Raw genomic sequence first — 19329 nt, 5'->3', positions numbered from 1 at the left:
AAAAAAAAAAAAAAGATCGGCTTGCCAAAACCTGATTCTCTTCTTTTGCTGCTTCTTTTTTTTTTTTTTTACTTTTTGTTTTGAATTAAAATTCTATCATTTTTGTATTTCTAAGATGAACTAAAAGCCCATTTTATCCCTCCACAGTCCGCCAACCTTGCTGTTCCTGCCTTAATGACATCCCAAACTTTTGTTGAAAATAATTGATTGAATTTAAATTTCCTTAAAAGTTTAAGAGGTAATGTTACAGTATAAATTTCCTACCAAACACTAAGTAGGGAAATATCCATTAGTGAAATTAACTACAGTTTCTAGGTAGCTAACAATGTGCCGTATACAGTAGGGCATGGCTAATGAACACTGCAGTGGGTGATATTTCATTATACAAATTAATGCTCACATTTTAATGGGAAAGTCACATAATGAATCTCGGCTTCAGTGACAGCAATTAGAGACACAGATTGTCCCCTTCTGGACAAGGCACTGTTTAGCAATAAGCAGCTGTGTGAAAAGTCTTCAGGTTTACAACATATATATGCTTTGGGGGAATTAGTGTACAATTTATATTAATGTACTGAAGCTTGGCTGCAAAGGCACCACCATATCTATCTCTCCTGGTATTAACTAAGTAAAGACATGTAGAAAGACTAAATAAATATCAAATGGAGGATGCAAATACGGGGAAATATCCAGTTACTCACCTTAAAAGTTAAAACACTTTTGGAGACTTAGCGCGCACACACACACACACACACACACACACACACACACACACGTTAGAAGCATGAGCCACTTCTTAAAAGCTCGGTAAAGGGATTTCCAGAGAGAATAATGTGAATCCACCTGTTAGTTTTGGAGAGGTGCTGTTGGGGTATTGGCTCCATTGAATAATGCCAAAATAACTCCCCCGAACAGTGAGGGTTCCTTTGGCCCATGAAGTGCAAAGTGGAGGCTCAGAACGATGAAAGACGTGCTCGTGTAAAAATAGGTACAATAAACTAATTAAACCACTTGGTCATATATTTCTAAAAATTTATGGTACAGAGCCTGGGAGAAGTTATCAGTGGTGTCCCAAAGTTAAATATACATCTTGTACCACGTGTCGGGGAGGAACTGCTTTAATGTAAGATGTTTCCAGTAATTCATTAGTCTATTGGAATGACGAACTGATGACTTTTTATTTCAGCATGCCTTTTCTAGCAGAGCTCTCTTTTCTACAAGTGTATTGTCTGTGCCCGTACCTTGTTCCTTTAAAATATTGGGAGAGGCTTCCCCCACACAGGGCCCCCAGTGTTCTGACCTGCTTTCTTCCCTGGGTGAATAGCTCAGTACTGGGCATCCTTTCCCCAGATGCAGGTTTCAAAATGTCCGGCCAGTCCAGACCCAGTCTGCAGACTAAGGTACTGTGGTCCTCCAGGTGTTTGAAAAAGTTTTAAAGCAGGTGCCAATATTTAAGAACCAGGATATTGCATGCAGAAATCTGGACGGAGGGCCTTTTCTTAGAATGTCAGCGGTCCTCATGGCCCCTGCTGCCTGTAGTCGGGGGCGACTGCTCTCTAGGATAGCCACCCACCCCTCCCCCCAAACCCTGCTGTTTCGCACACTTCTGTGATCCGCCTGGCTCTGACGGCATCTGAGTGTCTGCCTCCAACATCAGGCAGACGAAAAGACAGCGTCCCAAATGTCATGGAGGTAACTGGAGGACTCATGACCCCCTTGAAAGCTTGGGGCAGTCTGAATGATCCTCCCAGTAGATTCGGGCCAATTGATGGCCTGAGTGGCCAATCATTCAACTAGACAGAGCTGCAGGCAGGGTCTGGGGTCGCCTGTGCCACCGGGTCATATGGGGAATGCTGGGTGGGAGAGGGCTGACTGGCTCCCTGACTCGGTCCTGGGCAGAAGCCTGGGGCTGTGTGAGACTTAGCCCAGCACACTCGGGTCAAAACGCGTGGCCAGATACAGAGACCCTGACTGTGAAGCGGCTCTCGGCACGGGTAGATTCGGTGTCCGCCGGTCACCAAACGCAAGGGAAGGGCTTGCCCTCTCCTCAGAGCCTACTAAAGGTGCTGACAGGTTTCTCTCCGTCTTGTTTAGGCCAGGGTCGGGAGATTGTCTCCCAAGCACTCTGAAATACACCCTTGGGGGAAGGCATGTCTGTGTACCCACTGGAATGTTTTCAGTGGGCAGTGGGACCCTTGGGCTGCCAGGGGTTGCCAGGAGACACTCATCCCAGATGATTCCATACCTGGGTTTGCCTGGCCAGGAACACACACCACTAGCTGGGGTCTGAAGCGTCCCCCGTACCCTCTCTGAGACGAGGCCCCAGAAGGTGAGAGAGGGCATCGAGGAGAGGGCAGTAGTGGTTATGCAAATCGTTTAAGCGTTATAAAGAAAATAAAATCAAGGACCTTTTTTTAAATTTTTTTTAATGTTTATCTTTATTTTTGAGACAGAGAGAGACAGAGCACGAGGGGGGGAGGGGCAGAGAGAGAGGGAGACACAGAATCCGAAGCAGGCTCCAGGCTCCGAGCTGTCGGCACAGAGCCCGATGCGGGGCTTGAACTCGTCAACTGCAAGATCATAACCTGAGCTGAAGTCAGACGCTCAACCGACTGAGCCGCCCAGGCGCCCCAAGGATCTTTTTTTAAAACACAAATCCAGAGGGGTGGATTTGTCCCCTGGAAATTTGTTGTGGAGCATTTGTCTGCAGAAGTGGGGTGACAGGAAGAACGAGGCAGGCCGTGGAACCATGCAGAACCATTCGGTCAGCGTGGGCAATGGGTAGAGAAAGGCTAGAGCCTGTGTGTATCACGTGCAGTCAAAATCACCTTTGAGAACTCACTAAGTAGCCCCCAATCCAGCAGGGCCTAGACCCTTGGAGACCCCAAATCCCGTTTCTCAGCGACGGCCTGTTTCTCCTGGAGCAGTGGAGGCCAAAGAGCTGCAAAAGAGAAGTGGGTTGAACAAAGAAGAGTTTCCTACACTGCGTGTGCGTGGTGTATGTGTGTGTGTGGTATGTATATGTGTGATAGGTGTGTATGTTGTGTGTGTGTGTGTAGTATGCACATGTGGTATATGAGTGTGTGATGTGTGTGTGTGATGTGTATATGGGTGTTGGGTACGTGCTGGGTGTGGTATGTGTGTGTGAGTGTGTGATTGGTTGTAATACATGTGTGTGTGTGCATGTGTGTATGAATGTTGTGTGAGTGTGTGACGGGCTGTAATGCGTGTGTGCGTGTAGGTCCATGTGGCGTGTATGTGTGTGGACTCCACTTGCCTTAGTGGCCGTATGATCTGTGTCCCCTGCAAGCAATGGGTGCTGACGCCTCATCTCTGGTTCCTCACTCAGTTTCCCTCCCTACTTGGGAGGTGAAAGGTGAAGGTGCTCACTCATTCAATCTAAACGATGTGTGTGAACGGATCTGCACGTTTCTGGGTGTGTGGGGGTGCCCACGTGTTTGTACATGTACAATATGGCCCCATTCGGGAGACCTGGTTTTGCTCTTGACATGGGCTTCAGAGCTGACGTGAGCCTCAGCACTAAGAACGCTGACTTCGCACATGACAGGTTGAGGAAGTCGAGTCCCCAAGACGGGTCCTGTGTCCCCGGGAGTGCAAACCAGCATGGGACCTCTGGTCCCCACTGCAGACTTAGCAAACACTTCCTAGGGTCCCCAGCGGACTACCTTCCCTGCTAAGCCACCCCACAATGTCTACCTACAAGGGCGCTTCTCCACCCAGGCTCAGCAGAGGCCCACATGGGGGCCTTTGAGGGACCTGAATCCCAGTCTTCATCCTGGAAATTAACTCAGAATTTCTGGAGGTGGAGGAGGGACCACGTGTCGGCATTTTTTAAAGCCCCCAGGCAGTTTCTTTCACCTGGGTTTTTTCAAAGTACAATCTTTACACTGCATCGGAATCACCAGGGACACTTTGTTCAACATATTGCCTTCTGGCCCCCACCCCAGACCTAGAGAATCAGAACTGCTGTGCGTTGTGTTCCAAAACTAGTGTCTAAAAATCCCCTGGTGATTCTAATGGGTTTGAGAACCACTGCTTTAGTGTGAATTTCAAATGTGTGTCCTTTGGAAATATACACACACATCCTTATGCATCACTGCAGTCCCCACCTAGTAACACCCCCCCCCCACCCCCACTGAGGCCTGGAGGCAAAAGTCCACATTCTCCCTCTGTAGCTCCTGCTAATGAATGCCCATGCATCCTCTGCGAACCCCTTGCCAGACGCACTTAATCATTTCCAGGTGCATTTCTGAAATGCATCCTGAGTTTCACCCAGTACCTGCAGGCCTCACCTCTGCCAGCTTTCACTGCAGGGCCCTCCCCTACGTTCCTGCTAACCTAGGGAGCCAGGGTTCTGAGTTCCTAGTTGGGGTCTCCTGTCACAAGTCCGGCTGCTATCCCCTCAGCTCCAGAACCTGCTTCTGCTCCAACCGGCCACCGGACTGCTGGGTCAGCCCAGAAGTGCCTGTCCATAGCGTCTGTCCCACTGAGGGTTCCCTGACCTCTGACGAGGTGTCCAAATAGCATGACTGGAGTGAATCTGACTCTATAAAGTGGGAAAATGGTGCCCGAGGCCATTTATGCCTTTAGCTCAAAGGGGATACTCTTCCTGCTAGATCCACACCATTGGTCTAGCCAGAGACAATTGGGACTTTTCAATTTAGAGACATACATTCCCAATTAGGCCTCCCTTCCCATCTCTGACGTGTCCAGGGGTGACCTTTAGCATCTTGCACGAGTGAATGGGGAGCCCATAGCCATCATTTTGAAGAGGCAGACAATAGTTCCGCCAAGGTTCCGGCATGGTTTCTGGAGATGATGTGGAGTCTCCTGCTCAGTCAAGGAATCCTTCTCCCCGCCTCTCGAGTGTTGTTACCTCCAAGTGCCCTACGCCTAGAGATTGGGAGTCAGAGCATCCGCTGAGACAGACACAGTAAAATGTCTTTGGGATACACCACTCACCAATGAGTTGCCGTTGCTTTTTATATCAGTGTGGCTTACCAACAAACAGAGGAATGGGTGGGGGCCGCTGAGTTTCCTGGGAGAAATGACCGTGGCTATTGACAGGGTGCTATTGTGAAGAAGTTAACGGACTGCCACGATGCCGTTTCTTCCAGAGAGCTTTTTGATTCCAAAGTCTAGAAGAGACCCTGGATTGCTAACAAATTCTTGGAATACATTGAAATCCACATCTGTTTATCCTCCTCCCTTCCCTCTATCCCACAATGCGGGCAGGTCCAAGTTGTATGTTACGGTATCTTTTTCTGTGGTGGAAAGAACAAAGAAGTTGGGTGTTGAATTTAAATAAATATTTAATTCATGAAAATGATCTTATATGTTTTAAAACACTCTTTAAAGCTATTTTTATTCTCTAGAAAGCGCTTATTATAGGTAAATTACACATTTTACTACCGGAGCATTAGGTTTGCCATTAGTACAAATTTAAGGCACTACAAAGACCAGTAGATAATGTTAATTTCAAATACAGAAACTAAATATATTTTGTACCTTTTTTATTACTCATTTTCTTTTAAGTTTTATTGACTGCTTTTTATCTTAACTATATGTCTTTACATCTGCAATCATAATGCACTGTAATGGTATTAATATTTTATAGAATCGGTATTTATAGTTCTTTATTTAGAAACAATGCAGTAGGTCTGCAGATATCTGAGCTCGTCTGGAATGGTGCCCTCCAAATAATGATAAATTACTTGTGCAGTATGCCATTTGCTAATTATATCCATGATTTACTGCAGAGCAAGACTTAAATCATTCATTTCGGTCTTGCGTAACAGTGCCATAAAATTTTTAGGTTTAAAAATGGTTTCCATGTGTATAATTTAAACAAATTTTAGAGCTATTGTATACACAAAATATTGCAACCACCCATTTGTTACATACTTTGTCTTTTTAAACTTCTACTTTTAATGATCACTGTGGTTGAAATTATTATGCTTAATTTTCATAATCATAGCTTTTAAATCTACAGCCGTTTTCACATGTTAGATAAAGAAAAAGATAGCTAATTGTGTGTAGATAGTATGTCATTCCTGAATAGTCCCAAATGGTACAAAATCATTAAAAAAGCTTAAGAGTACGAATTATTCTTCTATTAAAAAACAGTTGCTCTCTAACTAATTATTAGTTTGAGCTGCTTTGTTTCCAAGAACAAATGTTGATCCTTCTAGCCTTGTTCAGCACACCAAAATGAGATAAACGCTTTTTTTTCTTTCTCCTTCTACCGAAATCTTGCAGGTGAGAAGCCCTACAAATGCCCCCACTGTGATTATGCCGGCACCCAGTCAGCATCCTTAAAATACCACTTAGAACGACACCACCGGGAGCGGCAGAACGGAGCCGGGCCACTGTCTGGACAGCCCCCAAACCAAGACCACAGGGACGAGCTGCCCAACAAAGCTGCTTTGTTTATCAGGCCAGACATCCTGAGGGGGGCCTTTAAGGGTCTCCCTGGAATCGACTTCAGAGGTGGCCCTGCCTCTCAGCAGTGGACAGCGGGAGTGCTCTCGTCCGCAGATCACTCGGGGCAGGCCACCGGCATGACTTCCGAGGCTCCTTCGGACACCCTGAAAGGTGCCGACCTTCCTTCCAAAAGCACCCACTTCTCCGAAATCGGAAGAGCTTATCAAAGTATCGTGAACAACGGCGTGAATTTCCACGGGTCCTTGCAAGCTTTCATGGACAGCTTTGTCCTAAGCTCCTTGAAGAAGGAGAAGGACACGAAGGACAAAGCCCTGTCTGACCCCCCGTCCATGAAAGTGCACGGGCCGGATGGTGGTGAGGACAAGGCGGGCGGAAAGGCGGTCGCGAGGAAGTCGGAGAAATCTCAGTACGAGCCCCTAGACTTGTCGGTGCGGCCGGACGCCGCCTCGCTCCCAGGCTCGTCGGTGACCGTGCAAGACAGCATCGCGTGGCACGGCTGCTTGTTTTGTGCTTTCACGACATCGTCTATGGAGCTGATGGCTCTTCATCTGCAGGCCAACCACCTGGGCAAAGCGAAACGCAAAGATAACGCCGTCGGGGTGACCCTCAATTGCAAAGACCAAGCCCGGGAGGCCGGTAAGGTGGCCCTGCTGCCCTCGGTACAATCAAACAAAGAGCTGGCGCTTTCCAGTGTGATTGGGCCTCTAGAGTCTGCTTCCGAGAAGACGGCCCAAGGGCCGGTCAAGGAGACTCTGGGGGAGCAGAAGAGCGGCACGTGGCCCGGCCTGGTGGACCCCGCGTTTTGTAACTTCCCATCAGACTTCTACAAGCAGTTTGGCGTGTACCCGGGCATGGTCGGCTCGGGGGCCTCCAGTTCCTGCCCCAACAAGGAGCCCGATGGGAAGGCCCACTCCGAAGATGACGCCCCGATCCTGATCCCCGAAACCGCAAACAAGAACACTACCGACGACCTCTCCGACATTGCCTCCTCGGAGGACATGGACTCCTCCAAGGGAGAGAACAACGACGAGGAGGATATCGAGACGGAGCCGGAGATGATGAGCAAGCCACAGTCCGCCCTCGGCAAGGACAGCGCCGGCGACGGTGGGGATGGCCTGCCGCCCACAGGCGCCCCTCAGCCCGTCCAGGGACTCGTGTCACCGTTGCCCCAGGCGCCCGAGAAGCAGTGGCACGGCCCGGGCCTTCTTCCAGCCCAGGACCCCTCGGCGGGCCTGCCCAAGCCGGAGCGGGGGCCCCCGGGCCTGGAGAAGCCGATGAACATGCTGTCGGTCCTCAGGGCCTACAGTTCTGATGGCTTAGCAGCCTTTAACGGCCTGGCAAGTAGCACAGCAAATTCTGGATGTATCAAGAGGCCAGACTTGTGTGGTAAGTTTTAGAATCGTCTTCCTTCAGTTCATTTCCCAAAACATCAGTGCTGAATTGTGCATTTTTAAAAAATGAGGTAGACTCCTCCGTGAGCACATGTGTGAACTAACCGCCCCGACAATGCTGTATATGCAGTGTAGACAATCACGAGAGTCCGTTTCATTTCGAAGGTTTAGAACTCACGCTTTTGTGTCCCGGTTTGCACCCCAGTGATCGGAGATGCCCGTCCAGAAGGCATGGAGGGGGGTGGGGTCTCCCCGTGCGAACTACTCCTGTTTTTAATCTGTAGCTTGAGGGGGAACATATTTTTAAGAACGGAAACACAGACAACAAGACATGGTAACTTGCAAACCCTTCAGTATTTTCAACTTCTGCATAAGATGGCTGAAGACAGCTCCTTCCTTACTGCTTTGCTAAGCCAGACCTGCTTTCTTAAACTTTTCTTTACATTGACTTAGAGGCTACTAAAAATCGTATCACACTAACCACAATGTAGAAATAAAGTGATCCTCTCTCCACCCAGGGCGATTGTTTTGGGGTGTTTGTGACTCCTCTTTAGAGATTCCAAACGGCAGTGACTTGTGACCTGGGCCTTCCATTATTGCCTTCTGTCCCTTTGTATCTTCACCTGTCTGTCTGATGTTCTAACAAGCAATGTACGTTGTGAAATCCCTGGTTAGCGGTGTTGTGATCCTGTGTATCTTGGACTTATGCCTGCCTGATCTTGTTAGCAAATTGGCACTTCTTTACCTCCTGAAGGAATATGGTTACCCCAAAGTAATTCCAGGTCTTAAAGACATAATAATAAATTTGGAGCCTAGAATTGGATCAAATGAATGTCAGGGTGGGCAGGGAGGATCAAAGACATTCTCTTGGCACCCAGATATTCCTCGCTGAAAGCCTCTCTCTGAATAGGAGCTCAGTGTATTATATCTAGTCCCATGTAGGCTTGGCAGAGACAAATGGTTGTGGTACCTTTCCACGTTTAATCTATGAATGGATTTCTGTGACTCTACTGCACCTGTTGAAAAAAGGAAAGGAGAGAAGGAAGAAAAGGGAGGGAGGGAGGAAGGAAGGAAGGAAGGAAGGAAGGAAGGAAGGAAGGAAGAAAAGATGGATAATGGAAGGGGTTATTTCTCAACCTCCAAATTCTGATGTTGCTTTGAGCACACAGCAGAATTCAGGAAGCTGGACTGGGTGCACAATTTAAATTGATATATTTCTTTTACCCTCTCCTTCCCTAATTCACTGAGAACTGGATCAAGCAGTCAGAAATATTTTTTTGAATTGTCAAAAATCACTAAATGGATTTCTGACAGTTCAAAACAATATTGACGGTTCCTGGCGCTGAATGATTCACAAGGCCCCATTAACCAGTACCCCCCGATCTATTTTTATCCACATATAATTCATTGCGTGTGAAGCTGTTAAAAACAATATTTAAAAGAAGGAGAAAGGGGTTTTATGTCAGTCCAATTTTTTTTTTTCTTTTTTTCTGGGGGAGCGATGTTTAAGTCTTCTTTTTTTTTTCATTGTTGTTTTAAGTTTGTGACTTTTCTTCCTTTATTGTTGTTTGGTATTTTTTTCTTTAAGTCTATTTTCAGCCCTTTCAAATACCTATGTAGGACCATAGTTCCTGCCAGCAATCCATGCATCAGAAAAGATCAAAACCTGGCATGTTCATAAGCTCATTCTTCTTGAAATGAGCTCGTATTACCCCTATTAATTTTCCCGTCTTCCTATCAATGCTGAAGGAAGGCTGCCTGCCTTGGAGGAGCTCGCCCACTGGTGTCCTGCACAGTGAGGGTGGAGGGGAGGCAGCATCAGTGGGCCTGGTGTCTCGTGAGCCCTTGTCCTCTAAACGGAGCACTTCTCACCTTCTCCCAAATAGCAGCCCACAGCACTCCCCTGACAGCTCCAGGGTATGTGCAAAACACTTTGCTTAGTTCACTTTCAGCCCTTGCGCCACAGATCCTGGGGTCTAAGTTGTGGCTCCTCTCTCAAAAGGGGAATGGAGACCCTCGGGCCAGCCAGGCAAAAAAAACCAACAGGCATCCTGGTTGCCTCTCCAGGTCGGGGTCCGGGTCTTAGCTCTACCCTGCACTCATGGTAAGATGCCAGAATGAACTCTGGCCACAAACTGCCTATTTTTAGAGAGCACAGGTTCTGCATTTCCTTGGGCCTCATTTCTTCTGTGTCCTCTCGCTCGAGCTTGGAAGCAGCCGGGAAGGCCCTCCCCTGGCCCTTGTGTTTGCTTGGGGTGGGCCGGAGGCACTGTCCCTCTTCCTCCAGGTGGGGCCTGCCCCTGCCCTGTCTTCACTCCCCACTCCCATCTCTGGCCCTCCATAATCAAAATCTTCTTATCTTGATTTATTTTCTTACTGGCTGCTATGTGTCCCAGAGCCCAGGGGGTTGGGGATGGGGGGCCGAGGTAGGCATATTCATCCTTTCTACCAGTTGGTATCTGGGAGGAAAACTGAAGCCTCGCTGGTTACAGAATGGGCATTTGGGGGCATCTCTCTCACGGTCCAGCTCACCGTCTCTCTAGCATTGCAAGGAGCACAAATGATGGTTGAAAACTTCCTACCCTTATTGGCTTGACTTTGCAAGAGTGGAAATGATATTGGCATCAGGAAATCAAATATTCCTGACGTTTCTTCCCTCTTCTCTGCTCCACTCAAAGTGGATATGGATTTCCAAATGGAACCACCAGCTTGATATCTGGTTTCCTCAAGAAGCTGGGCTTTGCCAAACCAAAGAATTATTCCGGTATTCCTCATCTCAGGAGAGTTTAGGGTCTGACGGTTGTCTAGTTAGTAAACCCAATTCCCCACTTCGATGCCCCCAGAAACAGGCTTGTAGGAGGAGCTAATGTCCGTCTGTGTCTATTCTCATGGGATGTGAAAGTGTTTGAAGAAGCATCAGTCAAAATCTTGTTCAGATCACGCAGACTCCCCACGGAGCTCAGCAGCAACTCTGACACATGCTGGCGAGTTGGAGGAGGTGGCTTCTAACCCTAAAGTCTGTGGGAGACTCTCATGCTGTAGGCTGTACTTCTAGGTGCTTCCCTATCTCTGCATGCCTGCTTCCTAACTGCTCAAACTCTGGTCTTCCATTTGCGTGGCTTCACGGACCTAGGTTCCTGGCCAGTGAGCACTGCCCGTGCCTGGCCAGTGCACTTCTGTCTTGGGTTCAGAAGAGAGAGATGAGGAGGGGGGCCAACCCAGCCCATTGGGTAGGAGACTCCTGTAGCACGTGCCATGGTTGAGAGCTTGTGCCTGAACTTTCTAAAGGTCCTTCCATAGAGAATAGAGCATTTGCCTGTCAAAGCCATATCACAGAAGATCTCGAGAAGGAGCCATCTTGGATTAAGCTGGAGGATATGGACTGTTGGCTCTAGAGTAGGTCAGATCCCACTATGGACCTGATTTTGTTGGGTGAAATCCCACTCCAATTAAAGCTTCCATTTCTTGAGGTGTCTTTCAGACTCCAGGCATAGCCCACATTTCTTTATTCGGCTGAAGAAACATGGCGTACACCATGGGTCATTCAGGGCCATTAGAGAACCTGGATGTGCCCTGGAGTTTGTTGGAATGGATTTGACCTTGGTCCTGCAATGGGACAGGAGCCACATGAGTATTTAATTAGGGAGTAAGGGCAGGCCGGAGCCGTGCTCACATCCACTGATAGGACAAGGTTGGGCAATCCCCTTGTCCAGGCTGAAACACTTGGATGAACTGTTGAGTCAGCCAGCAGCGTGGAGGTCAGACAGCATGGACGGCCTGGGCTTCTGTGTGCCCCAGACGGCACAAAGGCCGGTCTGCACGGCACCTGCAGGGCTGGCTGCATGGCAGGGTTACAGAGCACATTTAACCCCAGTTTGTGGATTTGGAAAGCAACCCACAGATCACCCTTACTCTTTGCCTTTCAAACCTGAGACAGATGGCTGGGGGTCATCGTGTGTTGAGTCTGGCAAGCAGGGTTTGCTCGGTGTCTTTTGGTGAGCCCAGGGGCAAGGCTGATGGGCAGCATTAAAGGGAAAGGCAGCGAGAAGGACGACACACTTTGTCCCCCGAAGCTCTGGAGTTACCACCACGCAGGGAAGCGAGGCTGAGTGAGGAGACTCCACCAGCGTGTCTGTCATGGGCATGAGGCCTTGCACAGTGGCTTCTGGACAGAGGCACCCACCAAGCCCCAGGAGAAGCTGTTGGGAAGACAGGGTCATTAGCAACAGAGGCCCCAGTAGTCTTACCTTGTTATTCTCAGGTTGTAGGGGAACTGGTTTCCTAACCCAAATTATGCTTGAGACCGAAGGTTCCCTGGGCTCCCGCAGTAGTGAGAGAATCGGGACCCCTCCTTAAAAAAAGAACTCAGGGTCCATCGAAACCTCTTCCCATCATCCATGCTAAGATGTGTGATGAAATGAACTAGGACATCTGAGCTGAACGCTGTTAAAATGGGACTTCCGTCCTCCACAAACCTCGCTGATTTCCAGTGTCGGCAGTCTGAAAATATTCACTACTTACCAGCTACACAGTCTAAAGCAGGGGTTGGCTACTACTTTCTTAAGGGGCCCGAGAGGAAATACATTAGGATTGCAGGCAGTGTGGTCTCAGTCACGCCCACCCCACCCTGCCCTACAGTGCAGGAGGAGGAGCCACAAATGATCATTAAACAACTAGGCGTGAGGAAGGAGGTGCCGCTGTGTCGTCCCTAGAGAAGACACACACGAACCCGTCTGCTGTTGCCTCGAGGGCCAGTGAGATGATGCAGGGAAGGCCCAGGTTAGTGCCTGCGGGGCTCCACCTACTGCCACTGGAGACAAAGCCAGAGACACCAGAGACTTTCCTGAGAGAGAGGCTTTGTAGACCCCGATGGCCTGGTGTACCTGTTCCCAGAAGGTCACGTCTCTGCCTATGCACAGAGACTTGCAGGAGAAGACTCCTCCGTGCCTCATGGAGGTCCCAGAGTCTCCCCGGTCCTGGCCAGTGTAGGCAGAGGAGGAAGGGACAGGAGCTTGGCTCTGAAGGGAGCTTGCTCCGTGGAAGCTTCAGTTCCCTCAGTGATGGGCAGAAATGGAAGGATGAAACAAGACGATGGATGTAGAAGAGGTTGGATAAATGGTTCTCAATTGAGTTGGTGTTTTATAGCGGAAGTGAATGTCTACGTGGGGCTGTCCTGACAGAGTGGTGCCAACGTCCAGATGACTTTTGGCTGCAGTCTCCCTTTGCCATGAAGCAAGTACAAATCTCACTTCCCATCAAGGTTTAAGAGATACGTTTTGCTTCCTCACGTGTGCCACGACAGGTCATGGATAGCAAGGAGATTCTGCTGGTGACCTTGTGATACCTGTTGCAGTGGCCCCACCCTTTCAATTTCTACCCAATTATCTTCCTTCCTGTGAGACGGCAGGTGCTTGGCATAGGGAGTAGGTCCCTCCTCCTCAGCGTTTGACCAAACTTTGGCTAAAGTCTGTGGTCAGAGATTTCCAAGGGGGCTTGGCTGGAGTGTGTGGAAACACCGTGAGAGCTCCCCATGTGTGTGTATGCGTGTGTGCACATGCATGTGTGTGAAGACACCCAAGCATAGGCAACAGGTGCACGGCCTAGGGTTTTTGGTCTTATGGATGATTCTAAGATTGAAGGGGTGGCCTAGCAGCCAGCAGGTTCCTATAAAGAAAGGAGGTTAAATTAGGCAAATGGCACAGGAAGAGAACCACAAAATCGAAATCCGTCAAGTGTAGAGGAGCCCATGTTCAGCCAACACCAAGAAGGGCCGTTAGCCTAGAAGATCCTGGGCGTCTCCACTGTAGGGCCTTGTTGTCTCTGAAGCTGCCATGCTTTATTTAAAGCCAGATGAGCAATCATTCCTCCTTCTTCTCTTCTTTATGAGCTGATTCTAAAATGGATTGGCTTGCAGAGACTGTCGATAAAGCACAACTTTGCACTTGCTTTCTCTGCCTGATTTTATCATTTACGGATTGGTCGTTGGCTTCCAGAGTCCAGCCTGCTCCCAGGAACAGTGTGTGTCCAGGGGCTGATGTTAGACCCCAGTAGGGAGGACCATTTGGCTTGTGCTAAAGTCCAAGGGCACATCCTTCTTAAGTTAGTGCAGAGCAGTACTCCATGCTGCCCGCTCTGCTCCTGCTGGCTGCCCCCAAACCAGCCACAGAACCTGTCCCTCAGATTCTGGCGGGACACAGGGGAGGTGTTGTCCCCTGGGATCTCCTGCAGAAACCGGCACCCACGGATGGGCTGTCCTCTTCCCTCGTCCAAAGCCTCACTGTGTGCACTGTCTTGACGAAAAGGCAGCCTCTTTGGATGGCAGCCTCTGCAAACTCTCTGGGCATTCTCTTCCTCCTCCCCCCCCCCCTCTTCGTAGATTAAATGGGAATGCCACTGACGTGATGTCGTTTGCACTGCAGGATGACAGAACTGTTGTGTGAATACCATTGTATTTGCCAAATGGTCCACTCGTCATTTCAGAACAAACAAATGGATGGTGTCTGTAAGTCGGCAAACACTGGTGACATTTAGCCTTGTTTATGTTCCTTTCCTTTTGCTGCATATTTTTGGCTCCAAAAGCTACTGTCTGAATCAACTGTGCCTCCGAAGCAGGAGAAAAGTCTGGTAGCTTTCACCTTGGTTTCTGTGTGCGTATTCTTTTTCGATTGCTCGATATCTACTGCCCAGGACCCAGCCTAGGGCGAGAGAAGACAGCAACTGAGCTCTTGGTTCAAAAATAATAATAACAATAATACACACACAGACACAGACACACACGTACACGTCTTTTTCTCCACAGTAATGACTTAAGAGTGGGAGGGAGGAAGAGAAAGCTGAGGGGAGAGAGTGCTGTCAGACCAGACACCCACATCCCTGGGGACGTGCAGACTCTCCAAGCCCGCCCACTGGCCACTGCCGTGTGATACGGCAACAGCGTGACCCCCTCGCTGTCTTGCGCTGAGTGCAGGTGTCCTGAGCTTAAGCTTGGCTTCTCCCTCCTTCCGCTGCTGACTCGGAGTGATGCTTGGCACTGACAGCCACGTAGATACAGGCCACATCTTAGCTATTGAAGGAATCAGGTTCTTTTCTTTTTTATATTCAGATGTTGTGTGCAAAGCCCAGGTTTCAAATAAGTAGTAATTATCTCCTATTACTTAGCGCTGATCAACAGCACCTCTACGCCTAATTGCCAACCTGCTCTAATCACGTAGCCTATTCTTGCTTTAGCCAGAGACGGAAGGACCAAATTTTATAAATATTGCTTTATTGTCATTCCTCCATTAAACAATTAGGGAGCGTGGCCCTGTCCTTGCTTTTGAATGCCTCTAGCCTACGTGGTTTCTGGATTGTTTAATGAATCTGCACATTTTCTTGCAGGTAAGTGACACCCCCCGTTCTAGTCGGTCTAGCCGGACTTGCCCTTGTCTGTTCGTGCTCCTCGGTGGCTATCTGCAGCTTGTTAATTGTGTAAAGTCAAGAGAAGAATGTATACACATATGTGTGTTGAATAAATAATTACTATTGGCACAGGTATGTGTATACACACGACACATCAACCCCACCACAGTATATATAGCAGAGAATCAGGGAGGTTAAAAATATTGCCCCATATGTTCCACTATTAGTCATGGATCGCGAAGGCTTAGTAACTTGAACGAGAGAAAATTCCCTCCGAGTCGTGAATCCTGAGTGACAAACGCTGGTGGATTGGAGGTCCCTTCACCTGTGAAAAATCTGACTGGGGGCCGGGGTCGGGGGCGGGGTGGGGGTTCCGCTACGCCAGCTCGCCGAGCTTCCAGGGGCGGGCCCTGAGGGTCTCGTTGGCATTCCTGCTTGTGTCTGATTGTCCTGTATTTTGTAACACTTTAGAAGACTCCAGAAAAGTGCAGTAATTCTCTTTCTCCATAGTATTTAAGCAGTGCTGTTGCTAGTTGAATATTGTGTCAGGTTGTCCTATTAACCGGGAACAGACGACAGTAAAATCCCAGGGTACAGGCACGTTGGCATCCATAACTTCAAAAATGGTGACTGAAGCAAAAAATGTGTAAAACTTGTGCTGGGTTATCGTGTGCTTTGGACTAGAGTATTGTTGAAGTAATTAGAAGATTATATTAAGGTATTCCTGGTAATGAAGGCATGTAAGTTATAATAATTGTAGCTTTCTGAATAAGTGTCAAACTATATCTTTAAGTGTGCTGTATGCTGACTTACAAGTTAGGTCATTTATGAATGGAATGTAAAACAATACTAAAAATGCTTCAATAACTTATCTTGGTATTGCTAATAAAAAAAAAGCTGTGAAACATTAGTGCAGTTTTGAGTCATTATGTTAATTCATTCCACAACACGCCCCCTCCCCCCTCCCCCGCACCCCCACCCTGTGACATCCTCCCTTGTCGGAAGCGTCCACAGGGCATTCAGGGAATTCTAGTTTGCTGCTCCACTGGGATGTTGGCTGGGCAACTGGTTGCTTCCCACCCACCGCCTCCGGCCCCGGCTCACCTTTAGGCGGGCCCCACTAGTAACCACACCCGGACGGGCAGATGCAAAGGCACCTGCAGGTTGGGTGAGGTGACGTGGTGGTGGGTGGGTGACCGCCGGGTGACACGTGCGGATGTCTCTGTACAAGTGACTGTGGGCACCGAGACCCCCCAGGCCTGCTCACAGGCCCCGCGCGCAGGGACACTGAGGCACGCAGCGCGCAGGCTGCTGTCCCCCAGCCCAGGTGGGGAAGAGACTGCTCACACCCAGCCTCCCTCCAGCAAACCCCCACCTGTGCTTTGAATCCCGTGAAGTGTAGTTTAAAAAAAAAGTTGTTTTTAACGTTTATTTATTTTCGAGAGATGGAGAGAGACAGAGTGTGAGCGGGGGAAGAACAGAGGGAGAGGGAGACACAGAATCTGAAGCAGGCTCCAGGCTCCGAGCTGTCAGCACAGAGCCCGATGCAGGGGCTTGAACCCACGAACTGTGAGATCATGTCGCTTAACCGACTGAGCCACCCAGGTGCCCGCCCCCACCCCACCCCCACCCCCCCGCCCCGTGAAGTGTAGTTTTAAATGGAACAGCGCTGGGAATTGTTGGAGTTGGAATATTTTTGTCCACGGAGATTTTTGGGTTGTGCCTGTATTTGCTGTCACAGGCTTTTGCCTGCCTGGTGCCCCACTCCATATCATGGTGGTGGGGCGGGGATGGGGGGTGCACAGGAGGGAAGGAGTTTGCTTCCTGTTTTTGTTGCTTAGATTTTTTTCTGTCCATGAGCTGGGCTTCAGGGCCCTGCCCCTTCAGCGTTTCCAAGCCTTCCTGCTTGGGTCTGTTTTGGAAACGTCTAGACTCCCCGCACACGCCTGCTCCCCGTTTAATTTGTCCTGTTGTCGGTGGGGGAGGTATTATCATTTTGACAATGTCCCCACACTCCCAAATAAGTCAAGCGTCCCGTGTGTGCCAGGGGATGGAAGCCTGGGAATGTCCCCTGAACAGCCCTGGCCTTAGCAACAGGACAGTCACAGCACCTTGACTGCTTGGAACATTCTCTTCAGTATGTCTCCTGCGAACTGTTGATGTGATCCCGACCCCAAAGACCATGTATAGTAGGAGATTGTCTCTGATCTGAGAGAAGCGGAGAGAAGGGAGAGATTCTGCGTCTGAGAACACATGACAAAGCCCACATGGAAAGCGTAGATCTTGAAGAAGGTTTACTAGCTCTCTGCCCACAACCGCTTCCTGATTCTTTGTTCACGGGTGAACTGAGAACACGCACTGTGGGTTCTGGTAGAAAACATGATGGACCCCGCCATGCCCAGTGAAGGTAAAGGGAAGTGACCCCAGCCCCAGGCCCCACGCCCCAGGCCCACGTGGCCACCCTGAGCCTGAACAGAAAGAAGGACTCCAGGAGGATTTTGTCTGTATCTCTACTGCCCCCTGAGTCTGGGGAACTGTGCCCTTTCCTGGGTTCTCAAGTCCCGAGGGCTCCACGGGGCCTGCATCACCTCGGCGGGCACGTTACCCCTGTGAGGAGGTGCTGTGTTCCCTCCTTGGGGCCTGAAGCCCTGTTTGGGTTAAGAAGCCACATAGGCAGCTCCCAGGATGGGGCTCACCACCACCCACCTTGTGCAGCAAGGGGCACCCCTGGGCCCCTCTGGACCAGTGCATCAGGCCTGGGGGCACAGGCAGGGAGAAGGAGGGCTCTGGAAGGCTGCTGGGCCTCAGTGCCTCTGCTCAGGGTTGAACACGTTGCCCGAGGCACTGTTCACCGTTCACAGCCACTCTGCATGCTCCAGGACCCCTTCCCTACCCCACAGCCCTGACCTTGCCAAGCCAGCAGGGACTCAGGGGTCCAGTGAGTGGCCGGGGGCCTTGGGTATGGAGGAAGTACCACTGAAAGGGACAAAGCATCACGCTGACAGTGGGAGGGCTCCTGGGGCTGCTTATCTGGGCATCTGCTGTTTTGTCTCCCTCCCTGGGCCCATCCCCTAATGGGGTCTCTACCCATTTCCGCGTCTAAGGCAGGGGGTCTTTCCTGAGTCTCTCCCCAGTGGTGACTTCTCAAGCTTAGAGGAGACCTTTGTGGATTCTCATCCTTTCATGAACCGAGTCCCAGCCTCCTCCCACCTCTCCCTTCATGGCACCCCTGCTTCCCACTCACCTCCCCCTCTTTCCCGCCTAGGGGGAAGAACTCCCTTCTCACCCGTTGAGCGTTCTTGGGAACATCCTGTCTGCTGTGAGCGAGCTGGGTGGGTTCGGGTCTCTGGAACGAGCTGACTTCATTTCACAGCTCTGCGTGGGGGCTGTAGCTCTGTTCCCTGCTGTCACCACCCGCCCCCCCCCCCACCATCCCCACATGGGGTTCTAACAAGCCCCACCTGTTCGCACTCCACTTGGGGCAGCCAAAAGCATCACCTCCTGGACCTGCCCTTGACCTTTCCCAAGCGGGGCCGGCCCACTGATCTGAGGTGAACGGGACCCCCCCTTGGTAGGTGAGACTGAAGTTTCGAGGAGGTAATTGTGCCTTGAGGCGGGATAGCCGGAGGAAGGGGACGGTGGTCTGCACCTTATGGTAAGACAGAGTCCTCAGATTCATTGATTCATCTACACACGTGGGGAAGTATGTTTGCTTTGATGAAATGCAGATATTCTGGTGGTGGGGGAAACAATCTAAACTTTGGGAGGTGACTATGGCTCACGTATAGTCACTTTCTCAGAGATGTCACGATGATTAAATTACCTTCCTGGGTACGCAGTCGCACACTGGCAGCGTCGTCTCTGCATGAGCAGATTCCGCCTGTTGAGCAAACAGTGTGCGTTTTCAAGGTTAAAGTTGGGGAACTCTGCAAAGCTATTTCATTAGCAAAAACACCCATTTGTGCGCCCAGATGCCGGCTGGCTTTCTGAGGACTTTCTCTCTCGTGCTTTTTGTGGAGTTGTCCAGGCACACCCATCTAATCGTAACCCGCTGCTCGCGAGGTTACGTTTTCTT

General features: G+C 49.8%; 1 protein-coding gene across 6 annotated transcripts in view; it reads left to right on the top strand.

The window, feature by feature from the left end:
- ZNF536 (zinc finger protein 536) overlaps positions 1 to 19329 on the top strand; it is a 436349-nt gene that overhangs the window by 281127 nt on the left and 135893 nt on the right. For 5 of the 6 annotated variants that reach the window (XM_060650869.2, XM_060650870.2, XM_060650865.2 and 2 more), the window contains one exon: positions 6280 to 7851. In XM_060650869.2, the coding sequence (XP_060506852.1) occupies positions 6280 to 7851 (1572 nt within the window). Of the gene's footprint in view, positions 1 to 6279; positions 7852 to 15233; positions 16152 to 19329 lie in introns of those variants that run through there. The other variant, XM_060650871.2, reaches the window with a different exon arrangement.

The sequence above is a fragment of the Panthera onca genome, chromosome E2 (assembly GCF_046562875.1).
Source record: "Panthera onca isolate mPanOnc1 chromosome E2, mPanOnc1 haplotype 2, whole genome shotgun sequence".
NCBI lineage: Eukaryota > Metazoa > Chordata > Mammalia > Carnivora > Felidae > Panthera > Panthera onca.
This window is presented reverse-complemented; position numbering and strand designations above follow the sequence as displayed.